Source organism: Cygnus atratus, chromosome 11 (assembly GCF_013377495.2).
Source record: "Cygnus atratus isolate AKBS03 ecotype Queensland, Australia chromosome 11, CAtr_DNAZoo_HiC_assembly, whole genome shotgun sequence".
NCBI lineage: Eukaryota > Metazoa > Chordata > Aves > Anseriformes > Anatidae > Cygnus > Cygnus atratus.
In genome coordinates, this window is record NC_066372.1 from 7,481,597 (window position 1) to 7,504,783 (window position 23,187).

Consider the following 23,187-nt stretch of genomic DNA (forward strand, 5'->3'; position numbering starts at 1 on the left):
TACATCTTTCTTGGTTTGTTCAAAAAAAAAAAAACCACCTCAAACCCACCACACAGATTAATCATATTCACCTTTATTTATACCTTGCAGTGGGCTCAAGCCATGCCAGTACAGACAAAGCTAAGTTTGGATCAAAGGTAAAACATTGCCTTTGTTCAATAGGATGCCTCTGGAGTCCTTGGAAAAATGATGTAAAATTAACATAAGCTCTCAGAAATCAAAGCACTAGAAGATCATCTGAATATCAGTTATTTTTATTCTGGTAAAAAAGACTACAGCTCTTTGCTTGTTTGTTGCACTGCTCTCTTTTCCTCCTACTATCACTCTCTTTTCTGGAGCTACAGCTCCCAGAACACAATGAACTAGAGCCATATTCGAAGGATTTCAACCCCCTCATCTGAGAGATGAAGTTGTAACAGGCTTCCCACTTTTTGCATTCACACTTAGCATTCACTGTTGTAAGCTGCAAGATTATGTTGGAGGCACTGTTTGCCTCCTGCAGAAGAGCGTCCATTCTGGAGGATTCTATCATCTCAAAGTACCCTTTCCAAAATGTCCACTAGCGACTGGATTTTGCAGGCATGTTCAGCAATGGGAAAATTGAATCTTTTACACCAGGTCTCATGGGTTACCACATTGTTGTCAAGGCTCAGAAAGTGCTTCATCTCTTTGGGCAAACACAAACCATGGAAAAGGACACTTTTTTTTTTTCCTGATTGTTGTAGCACATTAACAAACTGCCCCTTTGGCCCACTTGGACTCATTTGCTAATGGAGAGGAAAGCAACCTTTTAATGTCATTTGAAAGAAACACATAAACGCAGATTGTGGGCTAGCCCCAGTTCAAGTCAGTAGAATTGCTCCAGTGTATGCTGTCTGGGGAATCTGACCAGTAGTTCTGCTTGTCTGAAGGAACATCCTTCTGGAGAAACATGTGTACATGTACAATATATGCATGAATATACATACATGTATGTGTATGTGCCTACACAGTCCAGACCACATGGATCCTGTTGATAGTATGCAGTTTCTTTGGCAAGTTTCTTTCTTTTCTGTGAGTTTTAGGAAACATAACTGCTCTGTAGGTATACGTACTTCAACTGGACTTCAGAGAAAAACAATCTTCTGCTCCAATGCGGTCTGTATCAGCCTAATTCAATCATACTGCTATAGTAAACGTTATTCCCCACAAGAAACGACTCATTCAGAAGTGAGGGTTCCCTCCTCAGCACTGGGAAGAACCATTAATCCTATGGAAGCAGAAGTTCAGGTAATTTCTTCCAGTGATGGTGCTGAATGAAGGTCCTTTCTGTTCTGTAGCAAGACCTGGTACTTTTTCACAATGTTTTGTGCCACACTGCCCCCTCAAGGTAGGTACGCATAAGTGGTGTGGACGTGCTTCAAAGGAAGTCATCCCTGTCTCTTTATGCTTTAATCTTATGTTCCAAATATTGTTACAGATGCTTACTCTGGATATTTGCCTAGTTTTAACATTTTGTCTTTCATCTACGGCAGCCCTGCCTTTTTGAGAAATGTCCTTAACTGTGTAAAGGGACTCACTTGTGGTGTTATGATCAAATGCTGAAAAAGTGCATGACCTTTATTTTCAGTTTTTTCATTGCATGTGTAGGCAATGGAAATAGATCTGTTAATGCAACAACATGCTGCCAGAAAAGTGTTTGTGGTATTTCTTGTGCTGTGGTTTACAGATGCAGCTAAGCTTCTGTCCACCGCACAGATGGCATACATCTCTTAGTGCTGCTAGGCCAGCCTTTAATAAACGTTTTATTAAACTGAGACCCAGTATTATGACCTCCCCATATCCTGATGCTTTCTACTGATCTTTTCCAGGCCAGTTGTCTGCCTTAGAGTTGCAGCCACACTGAGTAAAGAATTCATTTCCTTGTAGGTTTCTGTATTGTCCCCATTGCTGTCACCGTATCTGAATGTTTCACTTGTACACCTTGGGGAATATAGGGAACTATATGCTAATTGGATCTGATACACAGAGAGGTGCAAGTGCAATCTATCATGGTTCTACTCGGTCTGGATGGGCACTTAGTGTTTTCAGATTGCTTACGGCTTTATGTGTTCAGAGCCAGAGGTCTGCTAATATCTTTTTCAGCTATGAGTGTTCAGTGCACCTGCCAATCTCATTCCATATGTGCTCAGTTTACCACTTAGAAAAGAAGAAGCATGCTGGGGGACAGGATATTATTTCTACCTTTATGCATTTAATCTAGAAATTTTAGCTGGATGTCTAGCCTTGGAGTTAGGAAGACTAACTTGTACAGTGTCACACAAGAATTTTCCGGCAAAGACAAATTGTAGTTCTTCAGGTTAGCATTCATTCCACTCCTTCTCTGTCCTCCTTTCTCCATTCCATACACTCCAGTTTCTACAGCAAACAAGGAAGTCATCCAAGGCAACAATCTGCTTCACTTTATTCACTGTGTGATGTCCATCTAGTGATCTTGAAAGAAGACAAGCTCACATGGAAATTTATGCTATTGCATCATTAGACCATATCATAGTACATACCCAGGTTAATATTTTCAAATATTTAAGACCAAAGATTTTGTTCCTGAGAAGTAGTGCAGAATTAAAGAACCCTCCAGGCAAACTTACCCACCGTAAATAGTAGGTATACACGCAGGATACAATTTAGGGCCAGATTTCTCAGTTGCTCTCAGATGGAGCCTATAGCATAGGTGGATGTCTACATACAACCCACAAGAGGAGACCATGTGAAATTTCTCTCTAGCAGTAGAGTTGATAATGTAAATTTCTAATTCATAATGCTGATTCACAGACCCCTGTTATGCAGTGATTTGCACCCATTATGAGCATGCCTGTAGGAATTATCTTAACTATCGTCTAAATTAGACTGCTCTGAGGAAGTATGGGAGCAAGAGATGGGACTCCAGTTCCAAATTAAGTGGTTTGTTCTCAAGGACTCTCATTGAAAAGGCAAACTGAAAAGGAAAATTATACCTGGAGCTTCTACTTAAGTTTTCCTTGGCATCGGAAAAATGTGGGCTACCCCATTTGCCATAGGCATGGCAACTAAAATGAAGAAACATGCAAATGTTTGGGCAAAATTACACTGTTTAAGGTGCTTCACTGTAAGGTTGTCAACCAGCAAATGAAAGGAGGAATAAAACTCCATTATTGTCTTGCAAAGGAACGAGGTGTCACAGCGTGTATGGTTTTGGCTCCTAAGTGTGGATCATAGACTTAGAAGATGAAGGGCCTATCTTGCTAAGTTGACACCTTCTTATTTAGAGAAGTTATAACTTAGGTGTCTTTCATTCCAGGAAGTGCTGTGCTTAGCAGAGCTATGCAGCCCTTGCTGACCTCCCTGCAGTTCCAAGCACCTTTTGTTCTTTTGTTACAGGGATCTTAATAATTCCATGGCAGGGGAGAAAGGAGATTTTTCTTTGTGCATAGTATTGCAAGCTGAATAGTCACATCTTACAGTAAATGTAATAGAGATGGTGAAAGACCTCTTAAATTAAACCGAAGCCATGTTTTTTTTCTTTGAGAAGTTTGCAGGTTTTTGGAGCAAAAGAGGAATTGTGAGAGCAAGCAGTCTGTTGTTCCTGAATCTCTAGACATTTTTGAGAATGTTTCTCTTCCGTAGTCCCCCATGTTTGTTGGTTTTGCTACAGTGGATCAAGCCTTTTCATCTTCATCTTTTCTGAAAGATCCTACTAGCTGCTTTTTCAGAAATGGTAACATTCTTGCACAGCCACTACCCCATTCAGTCTGTTACTCTAAGTCCACTGGGTCCTTGGGGAAACAAGATGAAACATAAGGCCACACAGGGGCCCCTTCCTCTTGACTCTTAACTCTTACTTTGTCGTGGCCCAGAACAAGAGACGGGCAATGTGGAAATGTAGTTCCCTTTCCTCAGGACAACAGAAGGGAGCAGTTTTCTACCTGGCTTAGAGAACATGACTAACGTTATTGCCACTTCATGTCAAAAGTGTATGCTTGCTGGATCTTTTATGATGGCACAATACAGCAGTGCAAGGCACTAGGTGTCTAGGGAGATACCTGCAAAAAATGAAGCCCCAGCAAAAGGAAAACTTGGCGTTCTTATATTCAGGAGGGGCAGGAAAAGAGGATCTATTATGCCTTGCCAGAAGACATTTCCAACATGGCTACACTAACAAGAACTGTTGTAATACAATGTGTTGTAGCTCTACTGATTTTAATACACTGACTTTTTGTGGAGCTATCAATAATTCCTGCAGGCAGGGGTCCAACTCCAGTGCCCACGCAAGGCTGTACTGTTCCTTTGAGCCAGACCCTGCTTCTGTTTACTTACGCAAGGAGTAGGTTCTCCTTTCCAGGTATAGTGTATCAACCCTAAAAACATGAAGAGGAGTGCTAAACTGGAAGTAGATCATTACAAGTATTTAACCATGTTTATTTTACCATATTTAATCCTTGTTAACCAGGGCCTTACTTCTGGAAGACTAAATACTCTGCTAACATAATCCACGCAGTGAGATAAGAACCACCTGTTTTGGTTAAACTCTGCTTGCACAATACTACTGACAGAAGGCCAAGTCCCGCTGCTACCGAGGGAAAAACGAGCAGGCCAGATCCAGCTGAGGTTTTTCTCTTGGTTTGTGTGTGGGGAGGGGTGGGGCACGACAAGAGCATTCAACACATGCCTTGTTTGGGAAAGGCAGAAAGCAACTACGGGCAATCTGCTTTAATTTAACACGTGTCTTCTTTATACAGACTGGAGAAAAAAACAAAGGGCAGAAAAGAATCGAAAGGTACATAAATATGCTAACCATTTCTTGGTCTTTGAGCTTATATAAGTAATTCAGATGTATATCAAAGTTGTGTTATATGCATTTTTAAATCTGTCCTTCTCCCACTTCTTTTTTTGCTCTACTCATGCCTTATTTATTAGGAAAATATACAAACGCATGCTTTTTGTAGAACCTGCAAAACATATGTTGGGACTCGTATTGACTGACTGATCAAATGGGGCAATTTTGAAGGACAGGGGCACATTAAGGAAGCTCTGGGGTTTTGTGTAAAGGTAACGTTTGCTGCTGCCTAATTCAGTTTGCTGTCTCTGAACTAATTCTGCTTCTGAATGCTCGGCTAGAGAAACAAACTAACTGCAGTTAGTGAATGCTGAGTGGTTTCCTTCACCGTGGAAAATCGGGTCTTCCCTGATCTGAGCTTCCCCCCGGTGTAAGCAGTGCAGAACTTTATTTTTCACCTTGGTTATGGCAAGAGAAGAGGAGCAAAGCCAAGGTGCAGCAGTCACAATGGAGATTAAAACATCTTTGCTGCTTGAGGTGTTGCAGGGGAGAATTATGCTTGCTCCGTTTGCAAAGGAGCCGGCTATCTCAGTGCTGGCCCAGCGACAGCACGCCCCTGGCCGAGCCCCAGAGCTGTTACCGAGCAGGGCCGGAGAAAGCGGCACCGCCCGCGCTCCTGCTACCCCTTGCAGGCAGTCCCGTGGCGGCGGGGCCGGGCTGCGCTGCACCGCGGGCTGCGCGGGCGGGAGGCGCGCACCAGCAGCAGCCCGTGCACGCGCGCACCCCCTGCAGCCGCGCGGCCCGCTCGGGAGCAGCGGGAGAAGGGCGCGGCCCCGCCCCGCCCGGCGGCGCGGAAAGCCCGGCGGGCGGAGCGGCGGACGGGAGGTCGGCTCCTCGGAAAGCCCGGCGGGAGGCGGGGAGAGGGAGCCGCCGGGCTCCGCGGACGGGAGGCTGGCTGCCCGCAAAGCCCGGCGTGCGGATCGCGGCCTCGTCCCTAAGATGGCTGTTGTGCGCGGGGCGCCGCCGCTGTAGCGCCGCGAGGAGCCGCCCGCCGCGCCTCGCCGCCATGGAGTGCCCGCACCTCGGCTCTAGCGTCTGCATCGCGCCCGACTCGGCCAAGTTCCCGCAGGGCTCGCCCTCCTCCTGGTGCTGCAGCGGTGAGTGCGCCCGGCCCGGCCCCAGGCGGCCCCAGGCGGCCCCGGGCCCTCACGCGGCGGCCGAGCGCCCGCAGCGCAGCGCGGCCCGGCCCGGCCCGGCCCGGCCCCGCCGCCCCTTTGTTCCCCGCGGGCCCGGCCCCGAGCCCCCACGGGCGGCTGCCGCGTGTCTCGGCCGCGGGGGCCGGGATCGGGGCCGGGCAGCCCGCTCGGGGCCGCCTCCCCCCGGCGTGGAGGAATGCGGAGCGCGGCCCCCCCGCCCCTTTGTTCGCTGCCCGGCCCGGGGGCAGCCCGGCCGCGGGAAGGGGGGGCCGGCGGCCGCCGCGGGGTCGGTGCGGCCGATAAACCGGCCCCGGGCTGTGGGGGTTGGACGTGTGTGTGGAGGGGGGTCGGGGCTGGCAGGCGGCGCGCTGCGCCCTCCCCGGCGGCCGAGCGTCGGCAGTGGGGTGGCGGGCCGGAGTCCCTCGGCGGGCCGGGCCGGTCCCTGGCGCTGTAGCGGTGCCAGCAGCCGCCGCGGCCGTGCCTCGCTCTTAAGCGCTGCCGGGCGCGTCGTGTTGTCTGCTCCCTGCAAAGTTGCCGCTTCCAAGATGTTTCCAGTTTGGCCTTCAAATAGATCGTTGCACACATGTAACCCGCGATGTTAGCTGTCACGTTCGGTACGTTTTGGTCTTTTTTTAACTGTATCGTGCGTAGTTACGCTCAGCGCTAGAGTACCTGCAGGCGAGTGCACGCAACCAAGTGCTTAACGTGGCCGGTAGGCCCCATTCCGAGCAGCATGACCTGGTGTGTCTGCGGGCATTGCACAGAAACCCTCTTTTGGGAGCAACACACAAAGGAACACTGAAACGTTTTAAGGTGTTCCTATTTTTAAAGAGAAGATAGTTGTCCTTTGTCTAGCCGTATCAATGCTTTAGTGTGGGAAAAGTGCTGCTTTACTGGAGTTCTTCCCTAATTGCAGTTTCCTGGAGCCAAGGTGTGGTAGCGCTGCTGCTTCCTTTGGCAGAACCAGTTATTTTACTCTGTAATGCTTTTGATTTTAGAGGGAGTAAGCTTTACAGTGGAATAATATATAGAAATGATTAGAGGGAAAGAAGGAGTACAGGAAAAGTTGTTTTTTGTAATGTTTGGTTACTGAAAAAAATTCTTGGCTAGAAGTGTAACTCTCTAAGTCCATCTGTTATCTTTAGGCTATCACGGGTAAGCAAAGTTGTCATCCAGAAACATATGGTAGTAGGGAACCACCCTAAAAACAAGCTAGATAAACTTACAAAAACCTAAAAGTATAGGTTCAGGTATTAATATAACTTTTCAGCTTCAAAAATGAGCCAGTGTACAGCCACAGGATCCTGTTAGGCATGCTTCTAAGTGAAGCGATTAAAGCAAATTTTTCGTTGTCAGCTAGAGGTATTTCATTTGATTTATTACAGTTGGGAGGCAGGAAGGAGGTGATGGACACTTTGGGGAACCAAAGGGATTAATAATGATGCCGTATTTAGGGGAGCGTCTCCACTTGCTATGCTTTTTAATAAAATTAAGTCAGTCAAACAGTGTTTGCATAGCTAACTATTGGGTAAGGAAAATGTAGGTATGTTGCATTTAAGACATTCCAATGAGCAAACAGCAGGCTGTTGACAACGTAAAGTGAATGAAAAATGTTATTAAAAATGAATTTTGTGTTCCTATTAGTCTAGTACAATGTAATGCGTTCCTTCTCAGTTACAGTACTAACGCATGCTTACTGTTACATTAGCTTCCTGATGGTGTGTAGAGTACACTGTCTTTGTTGCCTGTGCTTATTTTAGTGAGATTAACTTCTGAAGGTGTGTAATACTGGTTTCTGTCAGTTCACAATGCGTACAATTTCTCATTTGCTGGTTTTGCTGCAACTTGGTAATGTACAATTATATAAAGAAAGTGACATACAAATTAGTATCTTGTCAAAATTTAGTGCATTTCCCATTGCCTTTGATGCTGTTTTCTAAGGTTCTGTGGACTTGGTTCTTTCTGTTGGTGTTGTTGCCTCAGCTGGAGAAAAATATTTAAAGGTAATTTTCTGCAGTATGTAATTATAAGGCATCTATCATCTGCTGCATTGTCTTAAAATGACTCAGAACCTGTAGTCAGTCCTGTTTGGAGTTATGGCTGACCTTTCCAGAAAAGGAGAGTAAGCGAGGGTACTGATACAGGAAGCTTTCTGGCAGCCACGTGACCTGCCAGTGATAGCAAAACATTACAGAAGAACAGGTTGGAGAGCGAGGTCATAGTTCAGACTGCCAGTGGCTATTTTTGTCATTATCTTGGCTATCTGCTGTTTGAGGACGTGGAATTGTCACACTGACTGAGTGACACATGCTGGTGAGTTACCATTTCCTCTCCTCTTCAAAAGCTTGATGGCAACAGTAACTTCAATATGGACGCACTGTTGAATGTTGTGGAGATGCACTGTTGTACAATGGAAGGGTGTTGCATTTGAAGCTGATATTCTGAAGTTAGCTTTACTGAAGTTAGGGAATTGAGTAGAGGAGCATGTGCGCCTGCCTGAATTGCTCTTTCGGCCTAAATCAGCTCTCCTAGAAGCTACCTGGCGGAGTTGTTACAGAGGTTTTGTGATGAAGGAAGACTCTTGGAGAACAGTAAGAGGAAGCACCAATCACAAGTGTGCTGATCCGAGTATGAATGGTTTTGCTCCAGATTAAAGAGTAATGGTCAATTGTTCATTTTAATTTATCTTAGAACTTCTATGATGTTACTAGTATATACTTAGGAAGTTTAAGCACCTCTCTTTGGAGGATGGCATATTTTCCGCTGAGTATTTAATCCCGTCAACAGTGCTCTGTACAGTAAGCAATATAGAAAGAAGCATGCATTTGCTCTGAAGAGCTTCAAGGCTGTCAAAAAGGAGCACAGAATGCCTTTTTGGAGACGCAGAGGCAAATCCTTTGTTGTTGTCCTCATAATTGGACATTTAAGAGGAGAGGAGATGAATGTATAACGTAGAAATTGTACAGAAACTGAAAATTGCTTTTAATCAGTGTTTTCACATGCAATACTGCATGCAGATGTCTGCTAATTCCAATTGCAGTGCAGTCTTTCCATGCACTTTAATTTCTGAAATTTCTGCTGAAGTTGGAAGCAGAGTAGCTGGAGGCGTTGGCAAGACTGTAGAGTGTCAGAATTTGTCTGATGTGCCACACCTTTGGTGCTGTTGTGCAAATGGTGTAATTATGAAAAGTACTCTGGAACAGCTCAGATGTGGTATTTCTCAACAACTTTTCATAGACTCGTGAAACCACGGGGAGCTAGGCCTCACCTAAGTAAGATTGCAATCTTCTAAGCACACTTGTGCAAGTCTAGAGAATTTTGCCAACTTTTTCCTGTGTGGTTGAGGCGAACTCGCTGATTGTTCGATGGAGAATTTCAAGGTACTTCTTTGGAAGAACAACTGCAGACATAGGTTTATGTCTGCTGAAGCAGAGATCCAGAGAATTATTTTTCCAGGGGAATTGTGCTTTTGAAATACGCTTATAATGATTGTTTCAGATCACTGTCCATCGAATACCTTTTATTTCATAAGTAGCAAATTTTGTTAGATATCAAAGAGCAATTCTGGCTGTAGAGCGGTATTTCCTGCTAAAGCTAAATATATTTGCCTGACATCTGTTTCTTGGATTCTAATTTCTGTTGAATAAGAACTGTAATTTCACAGTTGGTCAGAAACATACATTGTGGCATTTGCAAATGTCACTGGGACTATAAAAAATACAGAAGTAAGCAAGCACTAGGAAGCTGTTTGAGGCCTAGTGAACAATGATTATGGCAGATATCTGCATGGTGAATTAGAACATTTTTTCTGTTTTTAAAGTAATTTACAAAACGGCATTGTTAGTTCAGAATAACCTAAAATGTCACTGAATACTTTATGTATACATGAGAGCAAATGGTTTGGGCGGAGTGGGAGAACTTCCGAGAACGTGACTGTTCTGGGTCAGGCTGCGTTTGGTGATGTCCCCCATGTAAATCGGGTGCCCTGCTTTCTTTTTGTTGGGGCAGGCCCAGCATTCTGGCGGGCTGTTGGACGGCTGCTATCAGCGCCAAAACAAACATGCTGCAAAAGCACAGGTACACAGACTTTAACCATCTTGACTTTCCTTTCCATCTCAGCTCCTTGTTAGTGTTTCTTCTCCATCTCCACGAGTGTTTGTCCTTTTCCTTTTTCCTTTTAATTACTAGAGATCCTCGCTTCGTCTTTCTTTCTGTTTTTAGTAGAACATGGGAGGATAGAGAACTCGCTGAAGGTGGAGAGGGGTAGGTAGGACCTTCTTCCTGTGACAAATTATTTTCAGTTTGCAGAGTGTAGACTCAGGGTAAATTCATGGGCAGTGTGTAGACATAATACTCTGTTTGTGAGGGTTATTTCTCATTTTTTTCCATACCTGAAAAATCAATTTGACCAGGAAATTACCAGATTTATTATGAAATTTAAGGATAAAATAACTATGTAAAAGTTTTAACTTTTTTTTTCTCAAGTCAAATTTTAAATTTGAGTGGCATTTCATCTGTTTCTCAGGGTCAATGCAATGCAGTTATTAACTCTTCAGACTTCATAGGCTGTTTTATCTCCTCAAATTCATACTTTTTTTTTTTAAGTAAAGTTTGTTGATTTGGTTTGTATTGTTTTAGATTCGGTCTTGTTTTCATTAAAACTGTGAACATTTTTTTTTTCCTATTTGAATCTGTTACCGACGTATGAACTAACTAACCATGGAGGCAATAGCTATCGTAGCCTATGTGATAGAGCATAGTGCTTTGGAACACGTTTTGTCAGAAGATGGATGTTTATTGAGGTGGGATAGGAATCTCAATTTCAGTCGCATAAGCTAGACCTAATTTTCCTTTTCACTATAGAAAAGAAGAGTCTTTGATTTCAAATACTTGGCATGTTTAAAGGCATATTTGAGTCAAAAAACGTTAAATTGATGGTGGTTAATATTTTCTAGTTTTCTTTTTGAAAAAATTCTATTATACTCAAAAAAGTCACACTTCATCACAAAACATGAATGTCAGCTGATGAAAGAGACTGCTTCAGAGGGAGGTAGCAGTCAAACATCTAATATGTTGCTTTTCTTTAGAAACCCAGTCTCTAATCTTCATGTGTATTTTGAAGGATAAATTTACTTCTGAGTATTCCAAAGTATTTCATGATCTAACTAAACGCCAGTATTTTGAAATGACTCTTCAAAGTGCACCATATGGTAAGGAGACAGGGTGGTCTGAGGTGTTTTGGAAGTGGGATATATATGGCATACACACGTATGCAGGACGGAGGCTTCTGTGTGCATGGCAAACTCTTTACTTACCACAGATTAGTTCAAATCTCATCACAGCTGGTTTAAATGTAATCAGGGTAATAATTTTCACTTGCCTTGCCAAGCCCTTCAAGATGTGCAGGTGTTTAACAAAAAATCAATATATTATTCTTACTCTGTTTTTTTTTTTGATAACTATGTGCATGGTTGTAAGGCGCTACGGCTGACAGTGTTGGAGTAGTGAGATTTTTGTTGCATTTGTGTCTGAGGTTCTTAGAGTGAAAGTTTCAGACGTGGTGTTTGGAAGGAAATAAAGCTTTGAGGCATTTCTAACTCGGTCAGTGCTGCTCACTTTATTTAGTAACCTGTTCCTGTGCTGCTTTCTGTCCTGTTTTTAATAAATGTTCATCACTTAGGTGAAGAGCAGTTGAAGGCCATGCACAATTACGATAATCCATGGAGGTTCGAAAATGCAACTTCCACAGAAATTTAGATTTGAAAAGTAGTTAAGGCTTTTCAGATATGTATTTTGAGATTATTGGAGGAAACAATTTTTACTGTAGAGTGGATTAGAATAATAACTGATAAAACATTCATTGCTTTATGGTATTCTTGTTAAGGGGGCAGCATAAAATTTTAAGTCCTTCATTTCCTTGATTATGCGAAGGCTTTTAAAATGTTGCTGACACTGTTTGAATGTACTTAGCATTCAGCAGTCTTAACTGGTATGTCAAGGCAATGCTCTTTTTTCCCCCTTTGGAATATCTATCTAATTTTGGATCTTGTGGACGTAGCTGTGAAATTGTTTTGACAGATTATTACCCATTTGGATCTAATCTCAATAACCACAGGCAACCTGGCCAAATAAGGTGATTCTTCTGCAAGTTAGCTTTTTCCCCCTCAAAATACCGCCAGTAGACAGCTGTTTAATGTGAAAGCAATGTGATGCTGTCTGGCTGGGGGGTGGGGGTCCTCACCAAAACCAAACAGGTGGATACTGATTTTTCAAGGTGATTCATATGTACATCATGTGGATGCTGTGTGAATGCAGGTGTCCACTTGTCCGTGTTAGGGTACAGGTGCGTGTTCCCAAAATAGCTGTGGCCCTTCTGGATTTTTTTTAAACGGTTGGTTCATAAGTTTTTCAGTTGACAGTAGTTTTAGTTTTGTCCACTGCGCATTTGACTTCCTTTTTTTCTTTTGCTCAAAGGGATGGTCAATAACGAGTCTTTTGCATTGTACTGCGGAAATAGGCATTAAATATTGGTGCTACAAATGAGTAGATTAATAACTAGGATATATAAAGAAAGCAAGAAGCTTTCTTTTCTTCTTTTTCTTTTCTTCTTCTTTTTTCTTTTCTTCTTTTCTTCTTTTTTTTCTTTTCTTCTTTTCCTTCCTACTTCCATCTTGAATTTTTTTGGCCTGAGATTGATTGCTAAACGATTCAAGAAGATTCTTTTCCTTAAGGGTTTGAAAATTGTATTACACTGCTGGCTCTGTTCTGCCTTTTCTGGCAGCTGTCTGAAAATGCGTAATTCATTTCTGTCTTGCTCTAACATAAAGATAGAATAACTTTTTTTTTTTTACATTACTACTATAATGTAGAACAATATCTGTTTTCCTGTGAGAGCTAGCATTAAATTTTTAAATATATACATACATATGTGTGTCTGTATTTAAATGTGGATACCAATTAGTTATCAAAGTAGCTGATCCACTAAAAATTGGTTTTAGACTATAAAGGAAAAGTAGAGGTAATAGTTCTCATAAAAACTCTTTTGGTTATGATTGTTAAGGTAAAATAAACATGCTACTGGTGTGTTACTTTTTTTTTCCTTTTTTCTTTTTTTCATAATGCATGTTTTCTTACTGTCGCTTTCAGCTAGGATGTGATCTATATGGTATAGGCAGATAAATCAAGTGTTGACATTTGACTTGACATATGGAAAGACTACATAACTTAAATATACTGCATTACTGTAGCCTGAGCACTAACTTTGTCCTGTTTTATTGAGAAAGCCTCTATGCATATGATTGGTAGTGCTGAGGGACCTATTTTTTATTTTATTTTTCCATAACAGAGGAAGCACAGCATGCTCTGTGTCTTGCTGCTGTACATGATCTGAATTTTTTTTTTCTTGAGTTTGTTTGACCACTTCCTCGGGAAGTGACGTGTCTGTTTACACTGATTGAAAAAAGTTTTCCTTCCTTACCCGTCTGCTTCTCCAGTACTGACTTAAGCATACAGGCAAATCAAAAAGCATACATTTTTCCACTTGCAAGTTTTTCAATGTGAAATTCTGGTTACATAATGAAAACTCTGAACTGTAAGCCAGCGTGTTTGAGTGGAAGTTGAGAGTTGAATTAAACGCAGAAAAAACTAATCACCTTGTTCTCTGACAAACATTCCTCAATGTTAGAAACGTGTTGGGAACTTCAGTGACCTGCTTTTCCTGTGAAAAATTGTTTACCTACCTATGTTTTGTATTCTCACTCAGTTGCTGTTCAGTATGTTCGAATTAGGTATGTTTTTCCATTGTATCAAAGTGGTTCACTGTAACCATCTGTGAAATTTCTTACACGAGACTGAGTAATGCTTTTATTTAGTGACAAGGAGTAGAAATACCACGTGTCATTATGCATGAGCACAAATATTAGTTGATTTTGTAAGTTCACAGATTGTCACAAAATGACTCATTTGTTTTCTCTCTAAAAACTTAATCTTTCTGGTTTTGGCTAGAAGACAATGGCAGAAGAAACAGTTTCATTTTCCCACCATATCTTTAAGGTGAGGCTAGCATCCTTCTGTCATCTTCAGAGCTTGTTTGAATTCTTGTACATTTGGATGTGATTTTAGTTAGGCTGTCTTGATACAGTTATGACTTCTATTCATTATGCATCTCTTTGTTACAAGGGTATGCAACGCTGAAAGAATGGCTAACATTTTTATGTTGTTAGCAATGCCTACCAGAAATCTTGTTTCCGTGTAAATTCTCTTGCTTTGACTTAAATATAATTTAAATTTAATATTTTCTTATTTTTTTCCTCAAGCATGTGGGTGTTAGCTGATTTAAAAACATTGTTTTAAATAGTCCAGTTAAAAATAATCTCCCCTTCTGTCTGGTTTCATTTTGACTAAATCCTTTTTTTTTCTAAAACAGGCAATGGTGTATGGTGTCTATCAAACGAACCTTACCTAAAAGATTGTTGAACAGAAGACTTACTTTCCTAGTACTAAATAGTTTAAAATATATATCAATCCATATATGAGCTTCTTGTAATGGGGCAGGTAGGATAGAAAGAAGAGTTTTATGTGAAATTAAGTTTGAAAACAAATAGGAATATTTTTTAAAACCTAAACAGTAAAACAGCTGGCTTGTAAGTTCTAGTATGTTTCTTGTTTTCAAAGTCTATAATGTTCCTTTTTTATGCTTTTTCTTGTCTAGAATGGGGCTTTATCCTACTCGGATGTTTGAAAAGTACTCTTGTAACACTTTCCTTTTTCAGTTGCTTGGTTGTCATTACTGTTACTCATCTGGAATTGACTAGCCATAAGTTCTTAAAATGTGGAGCAGATGCTTCTACCAGATGTGTATGCAGCTTAACCCTCCCCAGGCACCCCCCAAAACCAACAACCATTGTCATTTAACTCAGCATTTAATTTCTCTAACCTACATATAGATTACACAATAATGTTAGCATTCTGCTGGGACTCTGTGCTTCTGTGTACATTAGTGCCTGTCTTGTCCTACGATTTTACCAATATGTATACTGATTTTGGTGTTATGGAACCCTTCTGAATGTAAATAGACACTAGTGTCGCATAGTAAGGCTTGCGTATATGTTCCTAGCAGCTGCCCTTTTAAGTACACATTGCTTTCAAAAGAATGCAAAGTCAAAAAATGGGAACACAATCAGCTGTGTTAGTAAATGTGTACTTGGTAGTAAGTAGCTTATATTGCTTATATTACTTATAACTTACATTACCCGTAATGGATATTTTTATGTGCTGCCTGTTAAAGTACTGGCTTACCTTGGAGGCCACCTGTATTTTTTAAGGCTTCTTTGCTTCTGCTGACAATGTGATTTTTGTCAGTGCCAAAGAGTCCTATTACGCACATATCCAGATTGGCTGTGGTCTTCACTGTTGTTCTGGGATGAGTAGGCCTTCTAATTTTTGCTCCGAGAAGCTGTTTTATTTTGTATGCTGGTTTATAATAGAGCTCAGGGGTCAGAGAGCAAGGGTACACATGGCTCTGTAATGCTGTGATTTGAACAGTTCATTTTAAGTGGAAAATCTTTGGTTCCAGTCTCAGTTTGAATGACTGAATGTTTCATCTGGTGGATTTTGAATGTAGAATGCACAGGTACTCATTGCTGCAGAGCCTGCAGCCTAGGTTAAAGCTGTAGGTGCTAGGCTGGCAAAACGGATGCTCTCTCTCTTCTATTGTCTCCCCAGACTGCTGAATAACTGCTTACTCATGCTAAATGCCATCTTCAACAGAAGAAATTGTCGGTGTTCCCTTAGTGCTTAGGAGCAATCTGGAGGGAAAATCTTCCAGGGGCAGGAGGTGTGCTTATTAAACATAGGCATTCACATCTTGAATGAATGGGGATTGTGCATAGGAAACTCATGTGATTCAATCACTCCTTGGAAAGTCGTCGTGGCTGCATCCAGAGGGAATTCCACTCAGTTCCAGGGGTGGGCAGAGCCTTGCTGCGACCCTAGCATGTAAGCCTGAAGGAGCACCACCCAACACCCTTGTCTCCTCGATGTTTCCCATGGGCTGATAACTTGAGCGCTTCCTTAGTTAGAATACTGGCTTTCATTCTTTCCTCTCTCAGATGCCTCATACTTCTTATGTATTGCATAGGGGAAGTTAGAAGTAATTCAGAGCCGTTTTGGCAAGTCACCCTAAAAGTTCTTTGTAGGGGGCTGAGTGTCAGGATGGCTTACCCTTGCTTTAAGTGGAATGACACAAATGCCTAAAGTGTTAGGTCTAGTAGGCTCAGTGCTGACCTGGGCTGCTGAAATTCTTTTGGCAAATTATGTGATATCACTTACTCCATTTTTCGTCTTTAAAATGGAAGTGAGTTTGCTGAGAAATGCTCTGAATCCTGTGACTGAAAAAATTCCTATTCGAGATGTTATTACTGAAGTAGCTTGCATTATTTTGGTTAAACTTTTGTGCAGTTTGTATTGCCTCCTCTTGCAGTAATTTCCCAGGATTTTTGGCTTCTAACTTTCTCCCACCTTCGCTTCCAGCTCTTTGGAGGAGAAGCTTTTTAGCGTGATTTCTTAGGCCTGATGTGTCACAGACAGAAGCATCATGTTTCACAAAGTAGGGCTTTCACTCTTTGGTATGTGAATTGTTGCTGCTTTTTTCTTCAGGTGTTGTTAATGGAGGCTGCCCAGCTCTTTTTTGCAGTATTTGTCAGCTTGTTTCAGGAGCAAAACAGAACAATAAAGTCTTGCTATAAAATCTTAATTAGGGCAGTGAGAATGGGGTTAAAAGCATGGGGAAGGAAAAGCAAGTCTGTGTTTCTAGAATACTGAAAAGTATTCTTGTTTTTTGGGGGGAGATGCACATACATGCATCCATACACACAGGGTGTGTAGCTGTATATAACATATATATGTGTTTGTGACCAAGTGCATATGTTTCTAGGACAATTTGTTTAGCTTAACATCAGTGTATACCAGTGCAACCACAACTATGTAAATATTGCTCCCTGTGCAGATGCTGACTGGAGTATCAGCGGCCTTTTTCTGTTTAGCTCATATCAGCATAGCTGACCTATTTTCTGTCAATATAAACTGAACTGAAGAAAGCTCACTTAGACTAAAGATGTTTCTGGGCAGTCATTATGTTAGCGTAATGTAACCATATGATTATATAAGTAAGATTTTAGTGTTTGTACAGCTCCTTTGGAGAACAAAGTCCAGGCTATTTTGTAAAGGATGCAGAGAGTAGTGGAAATAGTTTAATGCCCCTAATCTTGTTTCCGTTCAGCATGCTCTTAACAGAAGGACCAAAATACTGTTCTTACTGTGCTGATATTCTGTGGCCTTTTCCTTAGAGATGTAATAAAGGGCTATTTTAAACCATGGATGTGAGCACAGGCCTGTAGTAGCGATGGCCTTGGGTCAATTCTGCTGCCGTGACTGGCAAGTAGTAGGTTTGCAGTGATCGCGTGGCTGCTCTGCTGCCAGGTTCTCGGTGGACACTGCGTCTTGCAGGTTTCTTAACTTGGCTGCCTTACAGAAACGGCTTCCTGTCTGTCTGCTCTTCCTGCTTTGTTTTTCTTTTGCAAGTTTCTAAATTATGCAGTGTGCTCTTTAAACAAAACTGTTAGTTTCATGGGTTGTTCGTATACTTCTACGTACTTGCAGCTTTCTCATAGTGGAGATGTGCAGCCTTGTTCTGTAAGGAATACAGCATTTGCCAGGAGTGTTCTTGCTTCGCAAGCCTGTGCTTGGAGTCTGTTTTCAATAAGGAAAGAAAAAGTCAAGATTCAGAAGTACATACTTGAGGGATCATGAGGGTAAGATGGGGTGGGGGGCCCTGTTATGAGAGGGCCAAACTGATTAGCTATGTCTTAGTCATTCTGCTTGATACAGCGGCATGGACATTATTTGTTAGGATGGTTTGCAGGAAGTGAAAGCTGAAGGGACAGGGAGGGAGGGAGATCTGTAATGCTCCATAGTTACATATCAGTCTCTGTAGCGGTGTTTGATCTCTGGCTCTCTTGGGGATGATGGACTGATACCCCTCTTCATTGCAGAGGGGTTTGTAGGCTGTATAACAAATGAGTATTCAGATTTCACTTGCATCATTCTGTAAAAGATGGTATTTCGCCTTGCTATTAGATGAGGAAGAATGTTTCTACACTTCTGAATAGCCTGATGTTGATGTAAAGTGGCAAATGACTCACTGTTTCAGACAGCGTTGTGGCACTGCAGATTTGTTTTCTCTTTTCTTTTGACATGTTAGTATTATCTTTGCCTAACCACTTGAAGCTATTCTAAAAATACAGTAATGTGGGACAGTTGGTAACCATTGCAGCAGCACTTCAGCTCCAGCACAGAAAGCGCCTGAAGTACCTTGGCTTGTAGAGTACTAAATAAGGTGTAACGAATGCAGAGCTTTTTTAATGTGGTTAAGATGTTTGTCAGACATAACAGTATTGAAAATTTGGGGTTGCTAATGTAATGCAGACCTCTTTTTTAAATAGCACTACAAAAAATGACCCCCCACATCCTACTTTAAATACTGATGTCTGAGGGAAGTAAAGATATAAGGACCTGTACAAATAGGTTTGAGAGTCCTTCCTCATAATCCTTTGTAATTGCCTAACCTGAAAGCCCCAAATGTGCAAGTCTGTTTTAAGGGCGAAGTTCCAGGGCTGTGTGATGTGCTTTGAATTGAGAAGGGGTTTGATGTCAATCTGCACCTCTTGTTTCTGATCTACTCTTAAGCCTGTGTCTTCATGTCAGCACTACATTTGAAAAGAATAACCTGCACTTTCTTTACACATGAAGCCTAATTTAGATTATAAGCAGTTCAGGGCAGTGACTGTCCTTTTGCTGTGCTTTCCACAGGGCCTGTCTTGTTAGGGTCCTGACGAATGGCTAAAGCTGCCAGCCTAATTTAGTTTATTAATAATAAGGAACAGACAGTTAACTGCTTCAGAATCTGGATTGAGGAATACCTGGAGAGCCAAGCTGTAATGCAGGTATCTACTGAGCCAGCCTCAGAGAAATACAGAATCTTCAGAAACCTTAAAAAAATGGAATTGCGTAATCCTCACAGAGCAGAGCAACTGTAGGTCACCAATTTAATAGTGGCTTCTGTGTTTAATCTTGGTGGGAGTCGCTTCCATGTTATTTGAGTCCTTTGTGGGAGGAGATGTTTGTGCAGAAGATAAACTACACAGTTCTAATGTGATGCAATTGGAGTAAAGTTCCTCCTAAAAGCTAAAGCAAACAAATGAACTGTCTTTTCCTTTTCTCTGATACGAAGATGGAAAACTTTTAGTGAACAATATTATTTGGCAGTGTGCAGAGTCTGTGGGCTTGTTTGCTGGCCTTGTGCAGAGCATTTAAACCTGGTGTGAACTCTGCAGAATGAATGCTACCTAAGTGTAATTTAACACTTAATAAGCACTCAGTGTTAAAATTAAAATATGCAAATGTGAAAGGATAAATGCCTTCTATACAGTGGAAATTAAATGTAATAGTTTGCATCTTGATTCTTTGGCTTACTGGTTGAGAACTGGTTCCACCACAGATGATAACATAGTGAAAGCAAAGATATTATTTGCAAGATGGGAGATTTCTGATGGAATTTTAGTCCTAGGAAGGCTCTCTCATGTTCCTGGCAAGGAAAATGTCGAATAATGGTAGTGTTTTCTTCATGCAGCACTTAAGCAACTCTTAGATATCACTCTATATTTAAGTGCATGAATGGTTTTGGCTTCTGTTTCCTTCTGGTTAATTTTTTACCTTTCAGTTTCTGTAATTCATGGAAATAAATTACCAGTCAAGCCAGACTAGTGATTCATTTTGCCCATGTATACCTGATGGTGGCCATTTAATGTCTTCCCTTTCCCTTTGTCTTCTGTTTGCCAGTGTAGAATGTTGGTTTTCTGAATAAACTTTTGGTCAAATTTGACAAACTTCTTCCTTTTTTCTAACTCGAAGTGTAACACATGTAACTCTGCTGTCTATTGCAAGACTACCATCACAGTTGTGGGAACGATCAGCTTTAGAAATGGGAAAGCTTATTGCTGAAAAAACAGCAATAGAAAATGGAGGCAGTGCGAGCAAATGTGTTTCTCAAGTAAAATAACTGCAGCAATTAAACTGTTCTGGAGTTTTCACCAAAGGGTTTAAAGTATCTGCTTCAAATAACACTTATGTGGAAATACTGCTGGTTTACAGTGCAGAAATATTTGTGCTTTTTTCCAGTGAACATAGTAAAACTCTTCTTCCATGGATTGGGGCTGTGAAGTGAAATACAACAACTATTTCTCATAATAAATAGAAACCAGAAAATAATTCTCTAAGAAGCAATGTTAGCTAGTTTATTTTTCCATCTGATTTAAATAAAAATGTCTAAAAAAGTATTATTAGCTCTTTTAAATACCTGTGGTAGTAAGCTTTCTCCTGTTTAACAATTGACACGCTTCTTACTTTTTATTAGCAGGTAATTTGATAAAGAAACTTTTCTTGGTTTTGTTAGCTTAATTTTCTCTGATAGTCTTTGATCTTACCAGTTTCATGGGTACCATGGTTTGTAGCATGGTGAATCGACCTCTGAGTTTCACTAGCTGTCCCAAGTTGACCTGATCACGTGATGCTGCCCCAAAGCAGCTCCTGTGCATGCCTCAGTTTCCCCAGTTCATTTCTCTGAAGCATGCCTGCAGACAGGGAAGGCTGTTCTCTTCTCAAGCTTTTCTGCACTAAATAACAGTGCAAATAATTTGCTTGTATGCTAGGATTTAATCCCCTTTTTCTGTTCCTTCCTCACCCTGGCCTTACAGACCCTGGTGCTTCTGATGTTTTATTCTTCCTCTGTGACTCTTTTGATTGGCACTTATATACATGTGTAGACAAATCAGGTGGCATTGTACCCTCTGATATTTTGGGGACAATCGAAGTTGTCTTTTTATTGTTGTTTTTTGGCCTTGCAGAAGTGCACTTAGCATTTTTCTTTCCTCCTCATATTAGCTGGGTATTTGAAAGTGCAATGAGATTTTTGTAAATTTTGTGGTAATGGATAGTCGTTAACAATCTTACTTCATTCAAATCTAAGCATTATATATCACAGCATCCCTCCTTCACTGACATGATCCAAATTGGAATTCCTCTAGAAATCGAGGAATCAATATTGATTTAATTGTAGTTCCAAACTTGCTATTGTCTATAAAGATGTATATACTTCATCTTGAGTTGACTAATGGAAATGTTTCTCCCTGACTCTTTCTCTGTGTTCTGCCTACACAGATTATTTGTTGTTTGTTTTGTTTCTAATCTGAATTTTAGAGACTTTGCTGCTGCGTTGGGGTGGGAGTCAGAATATCCAGTTTTTATGACTCCACCCTAGGATGGTGCTTCATCATTTTCTAGTATCTGCTTTTTTTTCCCCAGACCTTTTGCTTAAAAACATCCGTGTTTAATTTCAAAGTTAATTTTTCTAGACTACTTACAAGACTTAACTGAAAACTGAGATAACATTACAGTTATTTTCTGATGTCTTAAATGGATTGCAAAGCATAGCACTGTATTACATTTTAATCATTCAGCTTCGTGTGTGTGACTGAAATGGTGAAATCCTTATGGATACGGCCTTTACCAGCACTGCAGCATAGGAATATTGTATAAATGGTGTGGATTATCATGTGTTACACAATTATTTATTCTGTGTGCTTCTTAACAGATCAACAGGCTTTCTCACAGTCTCTTTAAAATGGCTTCTTGAACATGTTTTATGAAACAGAAGTGAAGAGCTGTGGCTATTTTTTTTTCTGTGTTCAGTGGACTGCCTTATTAAAAATGAAAATAAATGTTTTAAACATTCCCAATGTTTTTGCAACTTGTGCTTCTGATACTTCTGTATCGTATCTCAAAATGAAGTAGACTTCGTGTGGATGGAATACAAACAAAAAATGTAATTTTTTCTTGTAAAGAAAGAGGCAAATAGCCTGTGGCTAAGACTCAAAACAGAAGGTCAATGTGCTTTAGTGTCGATAGCTCTTCAGTCTTTAGTCTGTTAGTCCATAATATGGGTTAATAAACGTGACTAGCTATTTTATGTAACTGTGCTGTAAGGTGGAGTCAGGGCAGACCTACTGCTAGCACTCAGGATGTGTTAGATAACTGTAATATCAGAGCCAATTCACTTGACACTTTTTTCATGTCTTTTGTAGTGTGCCGGTCAAATAAAAGTCCATGGGTCTGTCTGACGTGCTCGAGTGTCCATTGTGGAAGGTGGGTACTAAGTGTTAGTTTGAAAAACGTTTAATCAGACCTCTACTTTCTTCCCTTGTTGCTTGGATGAGGCATTTTTATCAAAAAATTCTTGAATGCCTTGTAATTCCTGAAAGAAACCTTCATGATATTATTTAACATTATATGCTTATACTAAACACACTTCTTTGCTACCTTGTGAGAGTCTGGAGAATATACTCAACATAATTTTTTTACGAAATAAAAGCTTGTGATGAATGTGATTGATCAGCTCAGAGAGTGCCAAGAGAACAGCTAATTCCATGGACTGTTGTTAGCTCAATTCAGAAAAAGATGTTTCTTTTGTAATAAGATAAAAACAATAAGAATTCTTGGAAACCACAAATCCAAATTGGGTATAGCTTACTTTGAGTAAAATAGCAACTGTTCAGCTTAGACAGAAAATACTGTAAATGTACTGCAGTGTTACTTTGAACAAAATAATTATCCTAGCATGTAAGGACCATCTATCATTGTACTATTGCAATTCCTTCAGAGTACAGCTGATATGTCTATCAGTTGAATTCCACCAAAAGAATTTGTACAGGAACGATACAGCCAGTGCTGTTGTTTATATGTCAGAGAATTTGTTGCTACTCTATAAATGTTTGAGATGCACAAACTATTGAGGATACAGTGTTTACATTTAGACAGTGTCTGAGATGTGAGCATGTTTTCATCTGTAGGGTAGCACCTGTGCTGGTGTGATTTTATTCTGGAAAATCATCATTAAACTTAGCTTGTCTTTAAAAGTGGATTCAGTAAAGCTCAGGTTTTGCTGCTTTGATCAGGATAGCAATGAGTAAGTGCAACAATTTTAATCATTTCTCTCTCTTACTCAGAGTTTTTTAGTACAAAAACCTTTTTTCTCTTTATTTCTTCATTTATCTCTTTATTTCTTTTACAAATTTATACTTGGTGAGA

The 23,187-nt window shown here is 40.9% G+C and overlaps 1 protein-coding gene across 9 annotated transcripts in view; it reads left to right on the top strand.

Moving 5' to 3' along the window:
- Window positions 1–23,187, top strand: part of USP3 (ubiquitin specific peptidase 3) — a 100,612-nt gene that overhangs the window by 50,613 nt on the left and 26,812 nt on the right. For 6 of the 9 annotated variants that reach the window (XM_035554108.2, XM_050713075.1, XM_035554103.2 and 3 more), the window contains one exon: window positions 22,185–22,245. Coding sequence is in view for 2 of the 9 variants with exons in the window: in XM_035554097.2 (XP_035409990.1) it covers window positions 5,859–5,949; window positions 22,185–22,245 (152 nt within the window). In the remaining 7 variants the exon portion in view is untranslated. Of the gene's footprint in view, window positions 1–5,645; window positions 5,950–6,369; window positions 6,603–22,184; window positions 22,246–23,187 lie in introns of those variants that run through there. The other 3 variants (XM_035554097.2, XM_035554106.2, XM_035554099.2) reach the window with 3 other exon arrangements.